This window comes from Bactrocera tryoni, chromosome 1, assembly GCF_016617805.1.
Source record: "Bactrocera tryoni isolate S06 chromosome 1, CSIRO_BtryS06_freeze2, whole genome shotgun sequence".
Lineage (NCBI taxonomy): Eukaryota > Metazoa > Arthropoda > Insecta > Diptera > Tephritidae > Bactrocera > Bactrocera tryoni.
The window spans coordinates 54,818,478-54,840,305 of NC_052499.1; the positions used below are offsets into that span (position 1 = coordinate 54,818,478).

Below are 21,828 nucleotides of genomic sequence, written 5' to 3' on the forward strand. Positions count from 1 at the left end.
AGCGGATGTTTACCGGTAATGAAAAGTGGGCCCCTTACGACAACCTAAATGGGGGCATGGTCGAATCAGGTTAAGCCGGTGTAAACTTTAGCCAAGCCAAGGTAGACGGTCATGAATATTTTGCTATGAGTCCCTACGGCCACACTTTTAATTTGGACTTGTGCAGCCAGCATTTGGACCGTAGGAAGAAAGCAATCTCCCAGAAGCGATCAGCTTTTGCCAATAGAAAATGATTTGTGTCCTAGGCAGACAACGCCAGGCCGCACATTAATAGTAACTCGTCAGAAGATCTAGAAACTTGGTTGGGAGGTTTTTATGGATCCATTATATAGTTTGAACTAGGCAGCCTATAGCGAATGATTTGCTGGTGACATACTCTCCCGTAGAGAAACTTTTGAAAATCAACTATTTCGCTTTTTAGTCAAAAACGAGAAATATCTTATACTTGAGTTTGAAGCTACCTCTACAACCAATGGGAATTTCCATAACCTCGTATGCTAATGATTATATGACATTGACGTTAGGCAATGGAATCGACGTGTGTTTCCGAAAGTGAACTGCTATCTCTCTGACCTTCCTCGTTACTTCTCTGCCCCATAGAATCCGCAGCGATCGCTTTATGCTGAACGAAGCAGTACAGACTGGATTTTAGCATTACAGTCGAAGCCGTTAAATTTTCGACTGTCAAAAACCTACAGATTTTATGTTCTATATTCGACAAGCAAGGGCTTCTCTGCTGCTACCACCACGAAGCCAGAGTACCTCTAGCTCATGGTAAAAAGTCGTAGAAACGTTGTCGGCAACATACAATGCAAGGCGCCAGCCGTTCATAAACGACTCAACACCGATATGTCACCAAGATGTAGTGAGACGCAGACGAAGAAGCTTAAGCACTCTGGACTATTTCAGGATGCCACTTGATGTCTCAGGTTGAATATTTGCACAGCGAAGCCGCATGTTTGTAGTCAAAGAATATAGTAAACTCCTATCCGAGCTGTTTCTGCTGGGATTTTTTCGCAGAAACCATCCTTGTAGTTGTCTGAAACATCAAGAAATCTTTCTATGATTACGTTAACGACATCTAACAGAACGTTGGCCAAATTTATATAGGACCTAGAGTGACCCTTGCGTAACTTCGTTCTGGATACATAAGTATATGTATGTCCAGTATGCAATGAGTCGCCGCCAAATATCCACCAATACGAAGTTGCGGAGGTGTCGAGCTCTCTTACCATTTCTTAACACCAGTCTTCAACGATTTCTCGACCGTCTTTGACGGTTTTGTATCACTTGTAGGCTTGTGTTTTTACATACTGAATCACTGCCTTTTCCAACATACTACGTAACAATTTCGCACCCGAAAATTGGTAACAAATACAAAATTTGAAACAGATTCTTTCTTTGATATTTTTATCCATTGTAAAAATCTCAACGCACTACTAAGGTGTACCGACTTAAGTAGCTACTGTAAACAAACTGGTTGACAGATCGCGCTCATTTTTGACACAGTCCTTAATAGCAAACTTTTTTTAAAAAATGATATACCCGTGGAATTTAATTACAATTTCAGGGTGCTTTTTTGTCCCAATGTATATATATATATATATATATATGTACTGTGAAGCAGCTACAATTTCTGACATTTTTCAAAATAAAAATTAAATTCCACACCAGTTGTTTTCAAGTGTTAATATAAGTATATATTTATTTAGTAGATATGACTAACATTGTACTCTTATGCTAAATATTTATTTAATACACTAACAATATAAAAGTGTAACGCTTTACGCAAACACAAAAGAATTGAAATACAATTAAAAAAAGAAAAAGAAAAAACAATTAAAGTTTTCAATACAAAATGTGATAATCAAATTAAGGCTTCACAATAAATGTGAAAGAAGAAGCTAAATGCATACATGTGTACAGCAGCAGCGCCGTTAATGCAATAAAGTGTGACCGCAAACTGGGAGGAGGAGGAGCAAGACAATACATACATACATATAAGTATATGGCATATGCTTATAAGGATTTCGAGACGCGCCGCGCTGCCTGCGGGACTGGAACACACACATTACAAGCCAACAACCTGCGCGGACTCCAGCTTGAACACACACGGCTACACTTTCGGGTGGAGGGGCACACATGTTTGTCTGTATGTATGTATGTTTGTGGATATGCTGGACCGTGGATCGCCGTATACTTATTTCCAGTAGAAAAGATGGGCGCTGCGCACGTCGAAGTGGTAGAAACGCAGCAACATGTAATCCTGCCATTTAGTGGGCAACAATCTGCGCCAAAACAATAAAGTAAAGAGTGAGAAAGGCGAAAAGGAAAACAAAAAATGCGAAAATTGTATGAGCAATGCAGTAAAGTGAATTAAAATAGAATAAATGCGAAAAGTGCAACGGCAACGCGTTTCGCAATTGCAACATAATTAAATAATAACTGTTAAGTGGCGCATTCTTACCAAGGCAAGCGCTTTTTATGTTCCGTTTTCTCTTCATTTTTTTTTTTTTTGTTTTTTATTTTGCTGCCACTTTCTTAATTGAATTTAATTATTTGCCGCGTTGGCAACAATGGCCAGACACACACACACACACATTACGTTCGCATAAAAGCGTACTCACCTGAGCAGCCACACAGTGAGCGCGAATATTTTCGGCACGTAGACCAAGCGCTCATTGTAGAGGACACCGCGCACGATCTTCTCAGCGACGTAAGGTGTCGGCAAGCCCGGATAACTGGCCATTATGCTGGATTTGCACACGAGCAGCCATGCAAGCAGTGTTGTTATTGTTGTACAGCACATGATTTGAGGTTAATCCAATTACACGCACGCGTTGGTTATAACAGTTGGTGATTGTCATAAAAATTACAATATAAAATAATTAAAGAATCAATAAGAATACATGCGCACACATGCATTTGGGTATATATCGGGTATATTAAGGGGGGCTTCGTGGAAGTGTTCATGCGTTTTGTAGCCATATAATCGCAGAAGGAAGGCGGAAGTGCGAGAATGTGGGGCAGGAGTAGTGATTGTAGGCATACATTTTTATATATTAGGGTGGTACTACTTAAGAAAAAAAAACGCAAAATTTGAAGGCATGTCTTCTGTATCTGAATACAACTTTAGTCAAGCATATAATTTTTGGTAAACTGTAAGATGGCTAAGACGACCTTTGCAAGTTTAAATTGTTAATTCACTTTCTGAGAAACACCGTTATGCATATATCGGGTTTTTCAATAGGGACGCTACAAAAGTAGACTGATGGCGACAGCAAACTACCCCATATTTTTCCCCGCCATTTCTCTTCAGTATGCTTTGCCATTTCATCATGTAAAGTTATACGATTCAACAACGAGTCGAAATTGTTAAAATTTACTACCAAAGTTCGGAGTCAGTGGCCGCAACTTTAAGAATCTAATTTATGGTCATCATAATCATGCCATCAGATCAACAATTGAGCGTGAAAAAATTTGAATGCACAGGCACAGTACAAAATGTTCCCGTGACAGTGAGACAAAGAAATGCCGAGATAATGCTGCCTCTAGCGCATCCATAGAGGAAGACCCAAATTAGTATCTCAAGCGTTGAGCCTCTCTGTGGCCTCTTTGTGGGGAATTTCGCGAAAAGATCTTGGCCTACATCTTTATAAGATCAAATTGACCAAAGAACTGAAACCGCTTCACCACCAGAATGTTCGTGAATTGGGCTGAGCAAAAACTTCAAAATGATCCGTATTTTCATCCAAAAAACATTTTCTGCCATGAAGCTCATTTATGGCTAACTGACTTTGTCAATTGGCAAAATATGCATTATTGGTCAGCCACAAACTACACATACTCCATGAGTCACCATTGCATGCCGAAAAAATTACGGTTTGGTGCGGTTGGTGAGCCGGTGGCGTCTTTTTCCGTGATGATCAAGACCGGCACGTTACTGTGAATGGGAATTGCCGTCGTCCAATGATAACCGAAAATTTTTGGATGTGAATCCAACAGGAAGGCGCCACAGGCCACAAATCGAATGTCACAATCGATTTATTAAAAAACAAGTTTGGTGAGCGTATTATCTCACGAAATGGCCCAGTCAATTGGCGTTTCGGTCGAGCGATTTGAGGCCGTTAGACTATTTCCTTGGAGCTACGTCAATTCTTTGGTCTATGCCAACAAGCCAGCGACTATTGATGAAATTTGGACGAATATCGAACATGAAACTGCAGCAGTATTGGCCGATTTATGCTTGAAAACGTCGAAAATTGGGTTCAGCGTCTGGAGTTCTGCAAGCGTGACCGTGGTGACCATGCAAAAGAAATAGAGTTACATACATAATGGCATCGAATAAAAAATTTTATTGTTATCCCAAACCGTTTTTGTAGCGCTCTTATTGAAAGACACGTTATATACAAGTGTCATAAATCATTTTTTGAAAGTAATATTACCGAAAAATATTAATTTTGCTATGTAAGCATCACCCTAATGCCAAAACAAATGTCATAAGTTGTCTTGTTGAGCGTATATTTAGCCTTTGATGCGATTATAGTAAGAAAAGTCATATATTTAACTTTCAGAGACTACACTAGTGTATTTAAAAATGTAGTCAATCGTGTAGTCAATGGAGTGTTAGATTGTTTAAGGCATGAAAAATTAAAAAATAAAATAAACGCCAACTTCTAAAGAGCACTTCAGTTGAGAATCAGCAATTGAGGGCTTGAAACTGAAAAAGTACTTTATTTCACTTCTGATAAACACACCCTAATGTATGTATGTAGAAGGTCGTCATTCATATTGTTAAGGGAAACGTTAAGGCTTGAGAGATTGAAACTAAAAAGTATTTGATTTCAGTTCTTCTCACCACTTTAAGTATGTGTATAAATCATTTTGTTGTGATCATCACTAACCTTTTAATGATGAAATTATAAAAATATGATTATAACAGTAACGCTTGAGAAGATGAACCCAAAACATTACTAATTTAACTTTCTACGGACCACCCTAATATATGATGGTTTTGTTGAAGAGTAACAACAACGTTTGAAGAAGTGAAATTTAAAAAAAAAATATTTTATTTTCTAAGAATCACCCTAATGCACGCATAAAGCACAGGAAAACCGCAAAATTTTGCATACAATGCATACTTGCGATTATTACATTCTTAGAAACTTACCCCACACATATATGTACATATGTACGAGCAGTAATGCGTTTCAATTTTTGCCTACCGCCCACATTCTTGCCACACGGCATTAATTGCTTTTAACCTAGACGCATAACTAGCGGCTTATGTAATATTATTAAACATATGCACATGAACACATATCTATTATGTAATCCGCTAAGTTTGTACAATAATTATTGTTGTTGCACTCACCCCGCATCGCTGAGTAAGGGCAGATCGCCACTAGTCTTCATTAGATAGGCATTTGCCACAGTGGTGCGTATGTAGTCGCAGTCGGAGAGACGCAATTCGCCGCGCAACGCCTCCATAAAGCCCAAAATGCCATACTTCGTGGCGGTGTAAATGCCAGCACCGGGCAGCGGTACTAAACCTGCAATTATGGAATTTTCATATGATTAGAAGAATTTCGTGCGCTATGTGATGCTATGCCACGCAAGTAATTAAATCGAAGCAATGTACATATGTAGGTATGTCACAGGGGGGCGAAAGCCCATTTTCGGCGGTCGTAAACGATGCTAAAATTCCGAAGATATTCACGTTGGAGTAATGAATGGAATGGTATTGTTCCTCATATTCTTCATTTTACATTACATTCTTCAAAGTTTATTATTTTTCTTATAGTTTTGATGAAATTTTCACGCAATTCACGGGATAACACCAAATAATATGTATCTGTGTAGATTATCATATCATAGATGTACATACATGTTGGGCTTCAATATCGACCCAAACAATAAATGTAAGATTTGGAACCAGTCAGAGAAAGGAATACTAATAAGGATAGAAAATAATTGGAGCTGCAAATCTGAATAGAGAAGGTGGAATCGTCTATAAGGGAGTACAGCTGCTGTCGTACGCCGATGATATTGATATTATTGGTCTAAACAACCACGACGTTAGTTCTGCTTTCCCTGCACTGGATAAGTAAGCGAAGAAAATGGTTCTGGTAGTGAACGAGGACAAGACGAAATATCTCCTGTCATCAAACAAACAGTCGTCGCACTCGCGACTTGACTCCCACGTCACTGTTGACAGTCATAACTTCGAGGTAGTAGCTAATTTCGTTTATCTTGGAACCAGTATTAACAGTAACAACAATATCAGCCTCGAAATCCAACGCAGTATTACTCTTGTCAGCAGGTATTACTTCAGACTGAGACAGACAGACAGACAGACTCTCGACAAACAAAGACCAAACTCTATAAGTTCATTGTTGTTGTTGTAGCGGCAGAATTCTGCCGAGTTGACAGTCCTTGGCCGGATAAAAAAAATCCGGGTCCATTCCGGTTACATAGACCCGACAGTCGTGGGAATATCTATAGGTCCGTCCTGACATATGTTGTAGAGGCATGGACGATGACAATATCCGCTAAGTCGGCGTTACGAGTTTTCGAGAGAAAGGCTCGGCGGAATATTTATGGTTCTTTGCACTTTGGCAATGACGAATATAACAGTCGATAGCTGTTCAGAAAATCATTACAAAACCTCAAATGATATCATTTGCTGGACTTTCAAATCTCTGGCAGAATCTCCGACAAGAAAAGCCTTTTATGAAAAATTTATGGACAATTATGGCAATTTTGCAACTTTTCGACATCTTGCTTGCATAAGATCAAACATTGGTAGTTTATTTACGATTCTCTCGAGGTTTGCGAACAGAAAAAATTTTCAAGGGCGAGTTCCCGAAAATACGATGGATGAGAAGGCAATATTCTTGAACGCTATGTCCAACATATTTCTTCGTTATCTTTAAAGGGTCAGCTTTCTAGATTAACATCGTTTTATGTGAATCCAAAATTTTTTGTTAAATGGAAGTTTCGAGAGATTTCTGATATTTTGAACTGAGCCCTTTCGTTGATTCAGTAGAGATCAAAAAATAATCAACGTAATGAAATTCTCGCGACCAACGAATATATATAATGCATATAAAACCAATTCGTTGTCAATGTGTGGTATATTTGAAATAACTCACCTGCCAAAGCTGCCACGGCCACAACATGTCCCGATTTACGTGCCACCATTTTCGGTAGAAACTCCTTAACGGTCTGCAACAATACGTAAACTTCGGTTAATACAGTTATTTTCTTAATTTCCACTATCTTGATAACACTCACCATAATGTAAGAGCCCAAATTGACCGTAAGTATGGTTTCAATTTCGTCATTGGTCAAATGTGGTGTAGAGGTCATAGGCATTAACGAGGCATTGTTGACTAATATTTCAACAGGACCCAACTCTTTCTCGACTTTCACCGCCATCAACTGTAACTCACGCGGCGAGGAGACATCTGTCTGTATAATGAAAGAGAAAATTATATAATTTTTTGGAAGTGCACCTTGACACAGGTGAGATCCATTATGCAGAAGTCACGTAAATAAAACTCAATAAGCATATGATCAAGAGAAAGCCAGTAAGCGTAGCATACTTTTGCGCGCAGTCATATGCAAATAGCCAAGTGGGTTCGAAGGATAATAGCCTTGCATGTAATTGGCTTATATTTACCGCTATAATTGAAAGGAAAGTGATTTTACATGCATGTTCATGTCTTTGTTTGTTCGCATGCATTTGTTGTTGTATAAACACACACTCGACGACCTTGCATGGGCATTATATGCACGCCTACCTTATACGCTTTGGCCACGGCACCGGGTATTTTGGTAATGAGGTCAACTGTTTCGTAGCAGCCTTTCGAGTTCACATCCACAATGGCCAATTTGCAACCCTTTCGGGCCAACTCAATGGCTATTTCCCGGCCAAGGCCATTACCTGCACCGGTCACCTGCAGAGAAAGCAGAAAATTTGCGGTTAATTTTATGCAAAAATAAAATCAAATTTATTTACAGATTTGCATATGTGGGATTAATTTTATTTACTGGGTACATTTTGTACAAAAAGGGCGGTGTAAAGAAAATCGTGCTTTTCTGACTTCCCCGAAATTCGTGAACAAAATACATTAGTTTGAAAACTATTCAAAGCATTTAGAAGAATTATTAAATATTTTCTTGGAATTAATTTTGTTTGAAAAGCAACGGTACATATGAGTTAAGCCGATTATCGTTCGAAAGTACCAGGAAATGGTATGATGCGGTCGCTGCGCTTTCTGGTATTCCACGCACGCGTAGATGAAGGAAAATAGTGATATTGCGCTTCTTTTCCTTTTTTATTGGCGTAGACACCGCTTATCCGGTTATATAGGTGTTTACAACAACGCGCCAGTCGTTCTTCCTTTTCACTATTTGGCACCAATTGGAGATTCTAAGTGCAACCAGATCCTTCTCAACCTGGTCTTTCCAACAGAGTGGAGATCTTCCTCTTCCTCTGCTTCTCCCGGCGAGTACTATGTCGAATACTCTCAGAGCTAAAGTGTTTTCATGCATGCGGACGACATGACCTAGCCAGCGTAGCCACTGTCTCTTAATTCGCTGAACTATGTCAATGTCATCTTATACTCGTACAGCTCATCGTTCCGTCGACTCCGGTATTTGCCATTGACAAAGTGCAAAGGACCATAAATCTTTCTCAGAACCTTTCACTCGAAAACTCATAACGTCGACTCAACGAATATTGTCATCATCCATTTCTCTGTACCATTTGACAGAACGGTGATGATGAGTAACTTATAGAATTTGGTCTTTGTTCGTCGAATTTCGTAATTTTGCGTTGGATTTTGAGGCTGACATTGTTGTTGACGTTAATACTGGTTCCAAGATAAACGAAATTATCTACGACTTCGAAGTTATGACTGTCAACAGTGATATTGGAGCCAAGTCGCGAACACAACAACTATTGACAGCCTTTACACTAACGAGGACATCAACCAGCTGGGCCTTCTCACTTTAGCTCGCCTTCAAACGGATGTTTTTTGGCTACCCGTAGGATATTTGGTCTAGGACCGGAAGTCGTGAGCTGCTTGAGATAAACAAGGTTTATCCGGAAATTAATAAAACTAAGTCGATTTAAAAAAATTTATTGAAAAAATCGTTACAATTTTTTAAAAACTTTCAAAATAGGCTCCTTCTGCGTCGATGCAGCGCTGCCAGCGCGATTTCCAAGCATTGAAGGCGTCACGGAAGACATTCTCCGGAATAGCCTTGAGAGCCGAGATGCATGCTGCTTGGATGCCATCTGTCGTCTCAAAATAAAAGGCAGATTGCCTCTTTGTCTCGGGATCATACTCAAAGATCCATGACTAGTCACCTGTGATTACGTTATTCGAAAATTGGGGGTCACCTTCACACATCTTCAAATTTCTTGGCACACTTCCACTTGTCGCAATTTTTGGTCGTCAGTGAGCACTTTTGAGACCATCTTCGTGCACACCTTGCGCATGTTCAAGTGCTCCGCGAAAATGTCATGAACCAAAGATTTTGATAAATTTAACAACTGGGCAATAAAACGAATACTTGGTCGATCTCTTCCCGGCCTTACAAAATGACCTGGTGCCACCTAAACAAACCACTTCTTGCTAAAGCAACATCTGGGTAAGTCTGCTTGATCATATTTGTCGCAGATCTACCGAGTTTCACACAGAATGTAATCGCATACCTCTGCTCTAACGAACGCTGCATTTTCGGCTTGCACCACTCACAAAAACACGTCGAGCGAAAATGTTTGTCCTGGCTCTCCAGGTGCTCGGTGACAACTGACCAGCCGCTCGTTCGTTAGCTAGGCCCCCTACGGAATCCAGTCGGTGTCGGTCAGTCCTATTATTTTCCGCAAAAACCTTGTATGTAAAAGAATCGTTTCTGACCGCTCCCAAGTGAATGACGCTGAGAAAGCTTTCCGCGCTTGCGTGTACTTCTACACATGGCTCCACCCTCCCTGTTAAAACTAAGGACCAAACGATGGCTAAATTTCGTTTTCTAAAAATCTTTTTTTATGTTCAAATCTCAGGAAAATGATAGCTTCAAAAAAAGTAAATGATCAACCCTCCTCCAAAAATGGTGTAAAGAATTAGGCATATCTCTATAATCCGCGATGCCTTTTAAGAGTATATGAAAAAAAAATCAAAGCTCTTAATATTCGTTCAATTCCCGCTAGAAACTTAGTCCACCCTCTCCTGTTATTTAAGTTCTCTCTTTGACCACTAGAATGAACATAGTCTTGATGTCATACAAATTAAATACATAAAAGATATGGCAATCAAGTAATTGAAAAATACCAAAAATAATATATTGTTTTTGCTTTAGTCATAAAAAGAAACATATTTAATAAAAAAATAATGACAATTTTTGAAAAAACTGTGCAAAAGAGTGTCTAGAGCAAATTGACCCCATTACATTTATTAATAAAAGTAGCGCCAGTGGAGAGAAACAAAAGTACTAACTACACAACTAAACACACACATACACACTTCATATGAATGCTTCGCACGACTTCTCTAGCTTTAACAAGTATTGTATGCTCTACATATGTATGTATATGTATGTATGTATCGGTGTATAGGTGGCCAACAGTGGAAGGCATGCCCTCATCGCTAACTCAATTAATGTCTTTTATGATGTAAATGTTGCGCCACTCGCGGCCAAGCGCTCCAGTGCGCAGCCAACAATTCAAGAGCGCCGCCACCCAGCAGCACAGCAAGCAAACAACAACAGCAACATCTTTATTATCAAGATGTTCATCATCAAATTATTTGCTCAGTCAGCTGGTCATCTGGTGGCCAGCAGCAACCAAGGCAACCCATTAAGCCCTCGCTGCGAGTCAAGCAGCCGCCTTCAAAGCACAGCACAGCATAGCCGATGAAATTGAATATTCCACATTCTGCATTTGCGGGTGTAGCGTTTCTTTTCATTTCACACACACACACACACATACATGCAAATATCCATGCACCTATACATAGAAGCATGCATGCCTTGCTCGTATTACTCATCCGCCCCAGCGAGCGGTCACTCAAAATGCCTCAAATAGCAAGCGAGTGGAGTGCAGTTATTCGTTATGCATGTGTGCAAATGGGTGTGTGTGCGTGTGTGTACATTTTTAAATTGACATATTTGGCATTATATTAACATTTTGCCATGGCCTTTGCCGCTAACCCCGCGGCGCTTAATTTAACGGCTGCCGCGCGTTTGTCTGTTTTTGTTTACCGTTGACAGCCGCCACTCAGCACGAGTCTGCTTGCTTGCAATACACACACATACAAATTCAACTACAATATGCTAATTACTGTTGTAATAAGAAAACAATTGAAAAAATTCTCATGTTTATCTTTCCTCATAGTGATTTTTCATATTTTTATCTCCCTGATTTCAATATTTCCCACATTTTCCATTGGTTTTACACGTTTTCTGTTTTTATTACATTTTAGCGCGTCTTTATTTTTCTTTCGCATTGCTATTTCTGCCATTTTGTTTTGGCCGCGTTTCGCATTTTCTCACTTTGTTGTTGTTTCCAGCCTTTAATAAACTAGTTTTGCTTCTCTATGCCTTTCGTCATTAACAAAGCATTTTGTTGAAGAAGCATAAAAAAGACATTTTAATAGTTTCTTTTACAACCATTAAGCGTGCTAAATGATAGTAATTTAATATGAGTTAAAGAGCCTAATTGACATTAAATTTGCTGGTAATTAGTGCTCAGCAGTGTGCTTCGTTGAGCGCGAAGTTGGCAACGAGTATTATTTGAACGCTTAACCTCAGCGAATTCTATATTACAAAATGGAAATTTGTGTGCCCATCATAGGCAGGTGGAACTTAGACTAATATGTTCTTAAAAGTCATAAGTAATCGACAGCAAGTCTTTAGAAATAACTGTACCTAGGCAGTTAGTACAACAACTCGCCTCGTATTGCTATATCTTTAGACAAACTTCTTAACTAAGTCAATTAGAAGTTATACCTTACACAATTTACTCATTGACTTAATTAAACGGAGTTTTTAAACAACTATTAAGGAATCCATCACAGTAAATGTATTATAATATGACATTGTCATCATATTCATTTAAATAAAGAAGTATTAAACTAATGCCAACTATTTTTCCAGTCTTCAAAACACTTTTCAGAAGCACTTTTTGGGATGGCCTACAGCTTCTTCAGCAAATTATGTTTTATCTTCGATCGACTGACAACTGGTTCTACGGAGCAGCAATTTCAGTTTGGGGAACAAGGAAAAAACCAACGGTGCCAAATTTAGCGAATACGATGCTTGATCGATTCTACTCTTTGCTTATTTGGTTTTAAATTCGGCCACTATTGTGGCTCGATGCGATGGTGCATTATCATCGTGAAAAATCCTTGAATTGCAGTCTCACAATTTCCGTTGTTTTCGTCGAATGTTCTCACGCAATGTCAAACTCATAAACGAGTGTCTCAACGGCAGCTATAATGCTCTCCATGAATGTGGGATCGGAATGTCGCACAACCAAGCATGTCCAAAGAGACCTTTTCTTCGTACTCTTTTTCAAAAAACAGAATCAGCTTTATCGGGACGAGTCGAGCAATAACGCGTTTCCTACTCAAAAATATACACCAAAATCATTCGAACGGAATCATGATTGTATATCACAGCATATGTACACAATAAAAAACGTTTGACAGTTGAACTCTCCAAACCTGCGAAATTTTAAATTCAGGAACTTAAAGAATTTGGTAATTGATGGCCCTTTATTTTAAATATATTTTAAGTATATTGGGTCTATAACTATAGTAACAGTTTTTTATTCAATATTTGGATGTTTGGTTTTTACTATGAGGTAGGGGAAGCCGGTTTTAAATGAGTTATGATAAAAAAGTCGCGAATTCCAGGCATTTTCGCCAATCGCGCCTTTCAATTTGTTGAGTTCTAGTCGGGGCGTTATGCATTAATGGTTTCACCCGATTTTAGAAGCTTCTAATAGAGCATTTTGTTGAGGGCTCTTCTGTACTCATGAAATACAGGGCATTACTTTGACATCATTGATAAAGTTTACACATATGACATTTTGCTTTAAGGGTTATAGTAATGGATCCACTCTTCAACCACAGTCATTGTCCGATGGAAAAAAGACTTTATAATGATCAAGCAGCATTTCTGTCATATATAATCATATTTCAACGTCTTTTGGCTTCAATTCATGCATTAATGAAGGAAATTGGTTTGCTTTTGAATTTTCGTCGACACATTTTTTTCCAGGTTGATATGACTGTCAGTGACATCTATGACAAATATCACATCAAAATAATAATTGGTGTTTAGTATACGCTTATCTATCCGAAGTACATAAAGTATTCGGCAATTCTTTCGATGAGTGAAATTATTCAGAAAAGAAATTCCATTAAATTTTGTTTGCGAAATCAAATTTATGCTGCCGAAACGTGAAGAATGTTGAAAAAAGCCTTCGGTGATAATTGTTTGTCGCTTGATTGGTTCCAAAATCATTCAATTTGTCGAAAAACAGCGTCGCGTTAACGTCTGTGGAATAATGCTTTCCGACTACCAGGATGTCATAAAGCGTATTATTACTGGCGATGAGTCTTGGATTACTCTTTACAATGCGGAAACAAACGATCAATCGGCGGAATATCGTGGCAAAGGGGAGCCGAAGTCGAAAAAATCTCGTCAAAGCAGTTCAAAGATCATGGTTTTTTTGACAATTTTCTTCGATCATCGAGGAGTGGTGCATTCTAAATTTCTTCCGACCCGCCAAACTGTCAACAAGGAAAACTATTTGAGTGTTATTACTCGTTTGCACGAAGCTATTCGAAAAAACGGCTGGAGTTATAGGCCGACAACTCTTGGGTTTTGCACCACGATAATGCATCGTCGCATACTGCATTGATTGTTCGTGAACTTTTTGCCAAATTTTCAACCCATACAGTGCCGGAACCACCGCATTCGCCTGACTTAGCTCTGTGTGACTTTTGGCTATTCAGCAAACTCAAACGAGCATTCCAGGGAAACAGTTTTGAGCCAATTGAAGCCATTGAACGTGAATCGCTACGTTCATTCAAGGTTATTCCGGAAATTGACTTTAACAACTGTTTCGAGAATTGGAAAAAAATTTGACACAAGTGTATAGAGGCCCATTACTTTGAAGGGACGACATACATAGATTTTGAAGATAAATTTTGGAATTTTGAATTTATGAAAAAATGCTTACTATATTTTGCCCATAGTAGTATTTCGTTGCAAAAAACAGAAGTTTTGTTGTTTACGCTTCAAGCCAGTAGCTTTGGAAGTCATGTTCGGAATAATGGAACAATGCAAAAATAATCAAGTTCGGCCATCTCTTCAAATAATTGAAAACTATATAAGAGCGCTTTATGTGGAATCATGAATCCAAGTTCTCGAAAAAGTCACGTCGAACTAATTAAACACATTGTAAATATGTCAAAAACAATTCAAACGCATGTTTAAATTGAAATGTAAAACAAAGTTAGGCCATATTATAAACAATTCCAGTGACTGGACACGTCTTGCCAAAACTCAACGCAACAATAAAAATGTGTATTTGCTTAAATGGAGATTTCTATTTTACATGTACTATATATACAAGTAAATAACTACATCCATATATATATATACATATGTATATATTTTTGTATGAATGCATGAATTGATTGAATGATTGAATATAAAAAGCTTCTAAAGCAGCTCGAATATTTAATATTCCAAATGAACAAAAAATATGCGCATCTACGGCGCATCATGCTAATTGACGACGCCATACAAATCGAATTAGTGCTCGTAGAAATCAACACTGTAAGCAAGAACTTAGAATCATTGAGTGTTTTGTGACTCATCCACAACCCGTTCAAATCTAAGAGCACGTGATCTACGCTTGGCTAAGTTTACGAAGACAATGAATTCGACTACAATAGAGTTCAACTAAACACTCTTTGTCTGAATATCATTTCTTCAAAAATCTATTGAAATCGAGCGCTCCATAGTTGGTTAGCTATTTGATCGAGGCATTTCCGAAAGGCTGGTTGAGTGTCTGAAATGTAAAATGACAATTTCATTTACGGGGACAGAGCTTAATTTGCTTCCGTTTAAACTAATACTGATTCATATTCAAGAGAAGCAAGTGCCAACAACGGTATTGTAGAATCGTTCCCTCTTATATTCTAAAGTTTGGGTTTTGACAATTGTAACACAGAATATCAACTCCATTCAAGATAGCTGACACTGTAGAGATATTAAACGAATGTGTTGGACATAGGTTAGGTTAGGTTCGGTTAGGTGAATCTGGTAGGCCAATAAGCCTTATTTAGACCAGTTTTGGTGGCGATAGATGGAGTTCACTTGCAAGGTGCATGAGGAGTAGTCATACTTTAACTTTTTTAACAGACTCTGCGGCCCCACTATGGATACCTCGATGAGGACCCCAAATTCTTACAGCGTAGTCTTGCCAATGCGGAACAAGTACACAAGAGATGATCCATTGTTTCCCTGGTGCCCCACTCTAGGGTCTTCTCGCTCTGTCAGTTCCATCTTGCGGACGTATGTCGCCACCAGACAGTAATCAATTAGTATTCCAATCATGTTCCTGAAGTCTCTTGTATCGAATGCCAATAGGAGTTTTGTGTACTTCCATTCTACGGTTTTGCATATAACTTTTGCAATTTTGCACCCAGGTAGCTCGTTTCATCGAGTTTTCATTTTCTTTACCACGCTTATTTCCAGATCGTCGTAAAGACAATGTACGCCTTACCAATGTTGATCACGTTTTCAGGTGTTAGTCGTACAACATTCTGGGCAATCTCGTTCACTATTTCCTTTCCTCGATACCTTTGTGTACTGGCACCCAGTAGAAGTGAAGTTGCTTGCTTCTGCCAACACTTTCCACTGCTGCTCTGCTTCTTAAGACACTTTTGGCCGATATGTGATATGAGGTTTGCGTTGGACATAACTTTCATGGAAATTTCGATTTGACATCCAAGCTCTATACAAAGGGGGTACCGATCGAGCTGACAATCGACCGTTTGAAAGGATGAGGGCTGCCAAATCAATAAAAGTTATTTAAAAAATACAACGAATTGTTTTCATAACCACCGTCTTCTTCGGATCTAGATCGACATTCAGCTGTCTTCAGCGATCAAACAAATGGAAGCTGAAAAGTAGGCTGCCAGTCGAATAAACAGTATGAAGTAAAAGTCCAAGTTTACCACAAAAATGATATTGAACAATTCGAATATCATTGTAGCCTCCCAGTCAAATAAACATTATAAAGTAAAAGTCCAAGTTCACAGAAAATAGAACAACAGTTGGTAGATCGTTGTATTGCGTTCGGTCCAGCGGTCTTTCCAGCTTGCATCTTATATTATACAAGCTTGCTTTTTTTACTGGCATTGCCCTACCGGTTTATAATAAATAAAATAAATATTTTATAAATATAATAAATCGAATTATCTGTATAACTAACTCCAAACTGGCCGCAGTGACACTAGTTACTAATTGACATCATTGTAAACTAGCTTTCCTCTTTGTGTTTTACATTTTTCACCACTGAGTGGGCTGAAACGTGAAGAGATCAACAAATTGAGGTAATATCGACAAGCACATATCGTTAAAAACAAGTTCACCCAAAATGCCGGACAACTGCCAGCTTTGAGACATTGAGATCGATGAGTGAGTGTTGGCGAAACGTCATTAACTTGAAATGCGCTGTTGACACATACAGCTCAGAGACGCGCAAACGAGCTGCAAGCACAAATGCCATATTCTTAGCGAAGCTCCGTAATATAAGCATGATGAGAATGAGTTACCGATTGGCTTTGAGGCCAACATTTGTCGAGTACTGTGTGTATGAATTTGAGCGAGCGCGTCACGAAGAAACAGGTTTCTATTGAGTTATGCGGCATCACGACATATAAATATGGACATATTCATTCACACACGCGTAAAAAGCCAGCAGAAGGGGGCGGGGATGGGAAATAAAATATGCATAGTTTAGCACGTCTGTAGCGCAACATTCCTCAAGCCGTTGCCGTTTCCCGGGACTGACCTTGAGCACTTGTCTCATTTGCCAAGCAAAAAAAAGCAAAAAACACACACCAAAAACGCGCTTCGCAAAAATTCAATACCGTTTCGCTTACTCACTTGCCTCCAGTTGATTTTATAAAAATAAATAAAAGTGCTGTTAATTAAAGTTGTTGCTCGAATAAACAGAAACTTGCTTACTTTTATATTAAAATAAAAACAAATCTGTTTTGTTTACCGCTATAGTCGGGACTACCAGCTAGTTGACCGTCAACAAAACCGATAGAGTTACCAAATTAATTATGAAAACAAACAAACAAACACGCACTACCGACTCAACAACATATATACAGATGTATGTATGTGTTTGTAACTAATTTTTATTAAATGAATAAAAAGACAAAAGTTTGTATACAATTGACAAATAAATATTTTCACTTTTGTTTTCATGCTTTGCTAAGCGGTTAACAGCGCTGTGCCACACCCAAGCCGCTGCGAAGTCGAATCAACTTTTTGCTAAGCGCGTTTTGAAAAATTCTTATTAAAGTCGCTAGCATGTTATTTACCGTAGTCATGACCAGTGACCCGATATGCTAATACATTTAATTGCTTTTCCGAAAAGTTTTCTCAGTAGAAATGCATACATTCACAGAGTTGTGTTTACATATGTTCTAAGCATCTATACAGGCATACATAGGCGGGTCCATAAGCAGCAAGCACGAGCAATATTATTATTAGCTAAAACATTATGACATCCAATTTGGGGAGCGGCTAATATCTCAGCGCCTGCTTGCAGCTGTTGGCTACACACGCATCGATGCGTTAAGTCAGCCCGTTGAATTCGAAATGAATCTGATGACCTAATCGCTATTGGGAGTGCATTAGTAAGTAAAGGTGTTGCGAAGAAAATAATAAGCGCAGTAGGCATACTACCGTGAATTTGAATATTATTTTTATATTTACTTGATTTCCCAGAGATAGCAGCTATTTATTATAATTTTTATTTTTTATTTATTAATGTAATCATCAGCGCATCGCTATTAGACGAAAGTTAACGAAATAATAATAAAATAATAATAATATGATAACTTAGTGCTCCTAAGACGACTGTTGATCACTGTTGATCTGCAGATTATCTGTCTCAGGAAAGCTTAACTTGTTGCTGGTGCTAAGAAGCATTTTAAGTACGCATCAGCTGGCTACTATTACCAAAATATTTAGATAATAAACTAAGCCAAATCTTCGGCGAGTCAATCAAGGAACTGGTAACTGGCGAAGGACACGCGTGATGTTTTACTCCAAGGCCTGAATCGCAGCAGAATTGTCCGCATAAGCTTTAAACTTTACATATCCTCACAAGAAAAAGTCTAACCATGCAATGAGTGGGAAGTGGCAATTACGTTCTCATTGGCATCATTTTGAAAAAGTATGGAGTTGATTTTTCTTGATAAAATGGCAGCACTTAAATCTCTTCAGGTTGCTCTTCGTCCCAAATGCGGATATTTTTCTTGTTTACATACCCATCGATACAGAAATGGGCCTTCTCGCTGAAAGAAATTTGTCTCGAAAACGTGGGATCTTCGAAGCGATATCGCTGGAAGGTCGAGCGGCTTTAATTCTTGCAAAAGCAATATTTTGTACGCTTTCAATTTAAGATCTTAACATAAAATGCGCCATAAATACTGCGAACGGCGCCGAATCGAATCTCCATGTCTTCGTGTACACTCCCACTTACTGCTGCAATATTTTCTTAACTTAATGCTAGATGTGGTTTATTCGGTCGAGTATTATCCAATAATGAATACTGGGTCGTTCAGTAGTCCGATTATGTTAACCATAAGTGGAGCAAAGATCGCGAAATACAATCTTTAAAGAACGTGAATTATCATAATAAAGTTGAACGATTTGTAAACGTTGTTTAGGCGCAAGTCTTTCCATTAGGAAATGCTAAACATCACTAAACTAAAGAACATGACAGCTTGACACGACTAACAGGTGATCTGTCAAAAAGAGGCTGTTGAAAAAGTATCTTTACTTGGATCACCCGTTAAATATATTAGTGGATCTATCAGTTATTAGTTTCTCTTATTTCATAGAAGATATAGACAATAGTTGCTGCTTAAGACTACAAGTCTTTCAAAAGAAAACACCTTTACCTTGATTCTAATTTTTCCCATCTTCAATAATTTGGAGCAAAGTTGGGATTCGTATTCTTATTTGCTTTTGAGAAATATGTTTGTTATTGTTGTTGTAGTTTCAAAATAATGTTTCCTAACTAATTTTTCGAATATTATTTTGATTTTAGAACAATATTATATGTTGCATAACTCTTTGATGATTAAAAACTAGAAACGGTCGTTCCAGCGGTAGAACTCAAAACTCACCGAATCCACCGCTAGAAAACCAAAAAAAACCAGTTATGTTAAGTTTAATTTAAGAGGCAAGATTGCATAATTTGATTGGCAAAGATTGAACATATTTCACTTCATTGGTATCAACTCCGAAATTCGGACCTCTAGGCTAGAATATACCCCTAATTAAACGGAGTGCTGTATTCGAACAAAATGCGAAAACGAAATCAACGAAAATCTTCGAATCATATTTTTTACAACAACATTAGCATATAAATTAAAGTTTCGATCATTTTTAAAATCATGCCCTCACTTTAACCTGACCGTAGAACTAATATTTCAAGTATTTTAAGTTTTCAGAAATTTTCTTTCAAAAGCGAAGCCAGGTCCTTCTCCGCTTGGTCCTTCCAAAGGAGGGGAGGTCTTCCTCTTCCTATGGTTCCCCCGGCGGGGACTGCGTCGAATACTTTCAGAGCTGAAGTGTTTTCGTCCATTCGGACAACTTGACCTAGCCAGCGTAGCCGCTGTTCAAGTTTCTTTCAATCGAATACACCTTAAAAAATGTACGATAATGCGATTTTCTCTTAACGCCAGCAATATCGATTCACAAAGTCATTCATATAAAAACCACTTCTCCCAAGAAATAAATAAAAATGCAAAACGTTGACGTTTTTGTGTCGCACAGCGTCACATAAAGTAAGTGAATCGCTTCCGTTGCTCATTAAAACTTTCCCAAAGGCAATATGTTATCTATTTTTTTTTTTTTTGCACAACTGACACTGACACTCTCACCGCGCCACTTTGCCAAGCGCTAACACCATTCCGGTGTTCCCCCACCATTGCTTCATTGCATTGCAAGACGCTTGACGCGCACCTGCACCACATTCCCCCCGCACACCCACCGCGCGCTACTAAAATTTCACTCACCACAGCGACTTTGCCGCGCACATCCTTCGGCTTCTCGCCCAGCCCAAACAGGTAGTCAAGCAAATGCTTCAGAAAGACGGCAAACAGGATCAGCGGCAGCAGCAAGAAGAAAACGATCACCTTCAGATTGTAGATGCCACGCGCGGTCTCATCGTTGCGTTGCGCATTTCTGGCCGCCGTCGCCGCCGCCGTTGTTGCTGCCGGCGTCGGCGTAGCGGAGGCTGGCGTGACGGGCGCGGTTGCTGGTGTCGTTGCAGCTGCTGTTGCTGAGGCAGGCGCTGGCACGGCGGTGGTCGTACGCGTAAAAGTCGTTATTTTTGCCGTCTCCACCATTTTACTTAAAAACTTAGGCGTTTTCAGTTTGCAAACGAAAAAATAATAAAAACTGAAACGAATTTTATTTTTAAACACAAACTCTGCGGCACTAACTGCGTCTGCTGATTTCACTTATACACTTATTGGCCAACTACACACAGAGATCGCGGGCTCGACGCACGCACTGTCACCCAAAATATGATTTCGAAACGTTTGACGCGTCGCGCTGACGATCTTGTTTCTCAAATATTTGCTACCTTTTTGTTTTCTTTTGCTCTCGCTTGTTATTATTTATAGTTTTCGCTTTACTTTCCGCTTGAATTTCTTAACTGTTTTCTATTATGTTTATTGTGTGAAAAAAGTAAGTAACTTTATTGCTGTTGTTGTCACCCAAGTGATCTTGGCGTTGGTAAGCGAACGCGCGCTTTGGATCTCGACAATCTCGCCCGTTCGACGCGTAAATCGCAATTGTCGCGCCGCCTGCCGTCGAGCTGGTTGCGTTCACAAGCGCTCCGAGTGCCATTTGTAATGCACACAAAAACAAATTTCTACTCAACTCTTTTAATTTGGCTCAAACTTTTTTAATTATCATAATTTTTCGTTGCTTTGGTGTTTGTACTCAATTAGGCGCGTCTGTAAATGGTGCCCGCTTTCCTGCCGGTCAGTCAGGTTGTCAGCAAAGAGCCACAAATGGCAAAACTCCCCGCAAAGCTTCTCGATCTACAACAAAAAAGCTAAGTCAATAGTCACCGCGTTGAGTGTTAGACTGCCGTGATGTGTGCTTTTGTTTTTACTTTATTTTTTATTCTCACTGCTGCGCCGCTGTTATCTTAATGTGCGCAACTTGTTGGTTGGCTTGCCTGGTATCTTGGCCTTGTCGTGAAATTCAAAACGTCGCAAACGCTGCACTCACTCACCACGCGCTCGGTGAGCTTCTCCAGTAACGGTCGTTGCGATCGAGTGGTTTGTCAGGCAGCGTTCGATTATGAGTGAAAATTGTGAAGTGGTTTGAGCGCCGTAAGCTCCCAAAGCTAGTAACAGTCGTAGCAGACGCAGACTGTCTACCGATGTTCAGCAGCATTCCATACAAACTTGGCAAGCGCTGCGAACAACTGACATACAATTTCCACACAAAATGTTTTGTATTAAAAAA

General features: G+C 39.1%; 1 protein-coding gene across 1 annotated transcript; it reads right to left on the reverse strand.

Annotated features, from left to right (window-relative positions):
• Positions 1-1,747: 1,747 nt before the first annotated feature.
• LOC120782423 (estradiol 17-beta-dehydrogenase 11) lies at positions 1,748-21,467 on the reverse strand. The gene is made up of 7 exons (XM_040114675.1): positions 20,361-21,467; positions 7,806-7,961; positions 7,297-7,473; positions 7,155-7,227; positions 5,375-5,552; positions 2,628-2,753; positions 1,748-2,288 (listed from the first exon to the last, which is right to left on the reverse strand). The coding sequence occupies exons 1-7, from the start codon at positions 20,691-20,693 to the stop codon at positions 2,201-2,203; spliced, it is 1,131 nt and encodes a 376-aa protein (XP_039970609.1). The 5' UTR covers positions 20,694-21,467; the 3' UTR covers positions 1,748-2,200.
• Between the last annotated feature and the right edge of the window lie 361 nt (positions 21,468-21,828).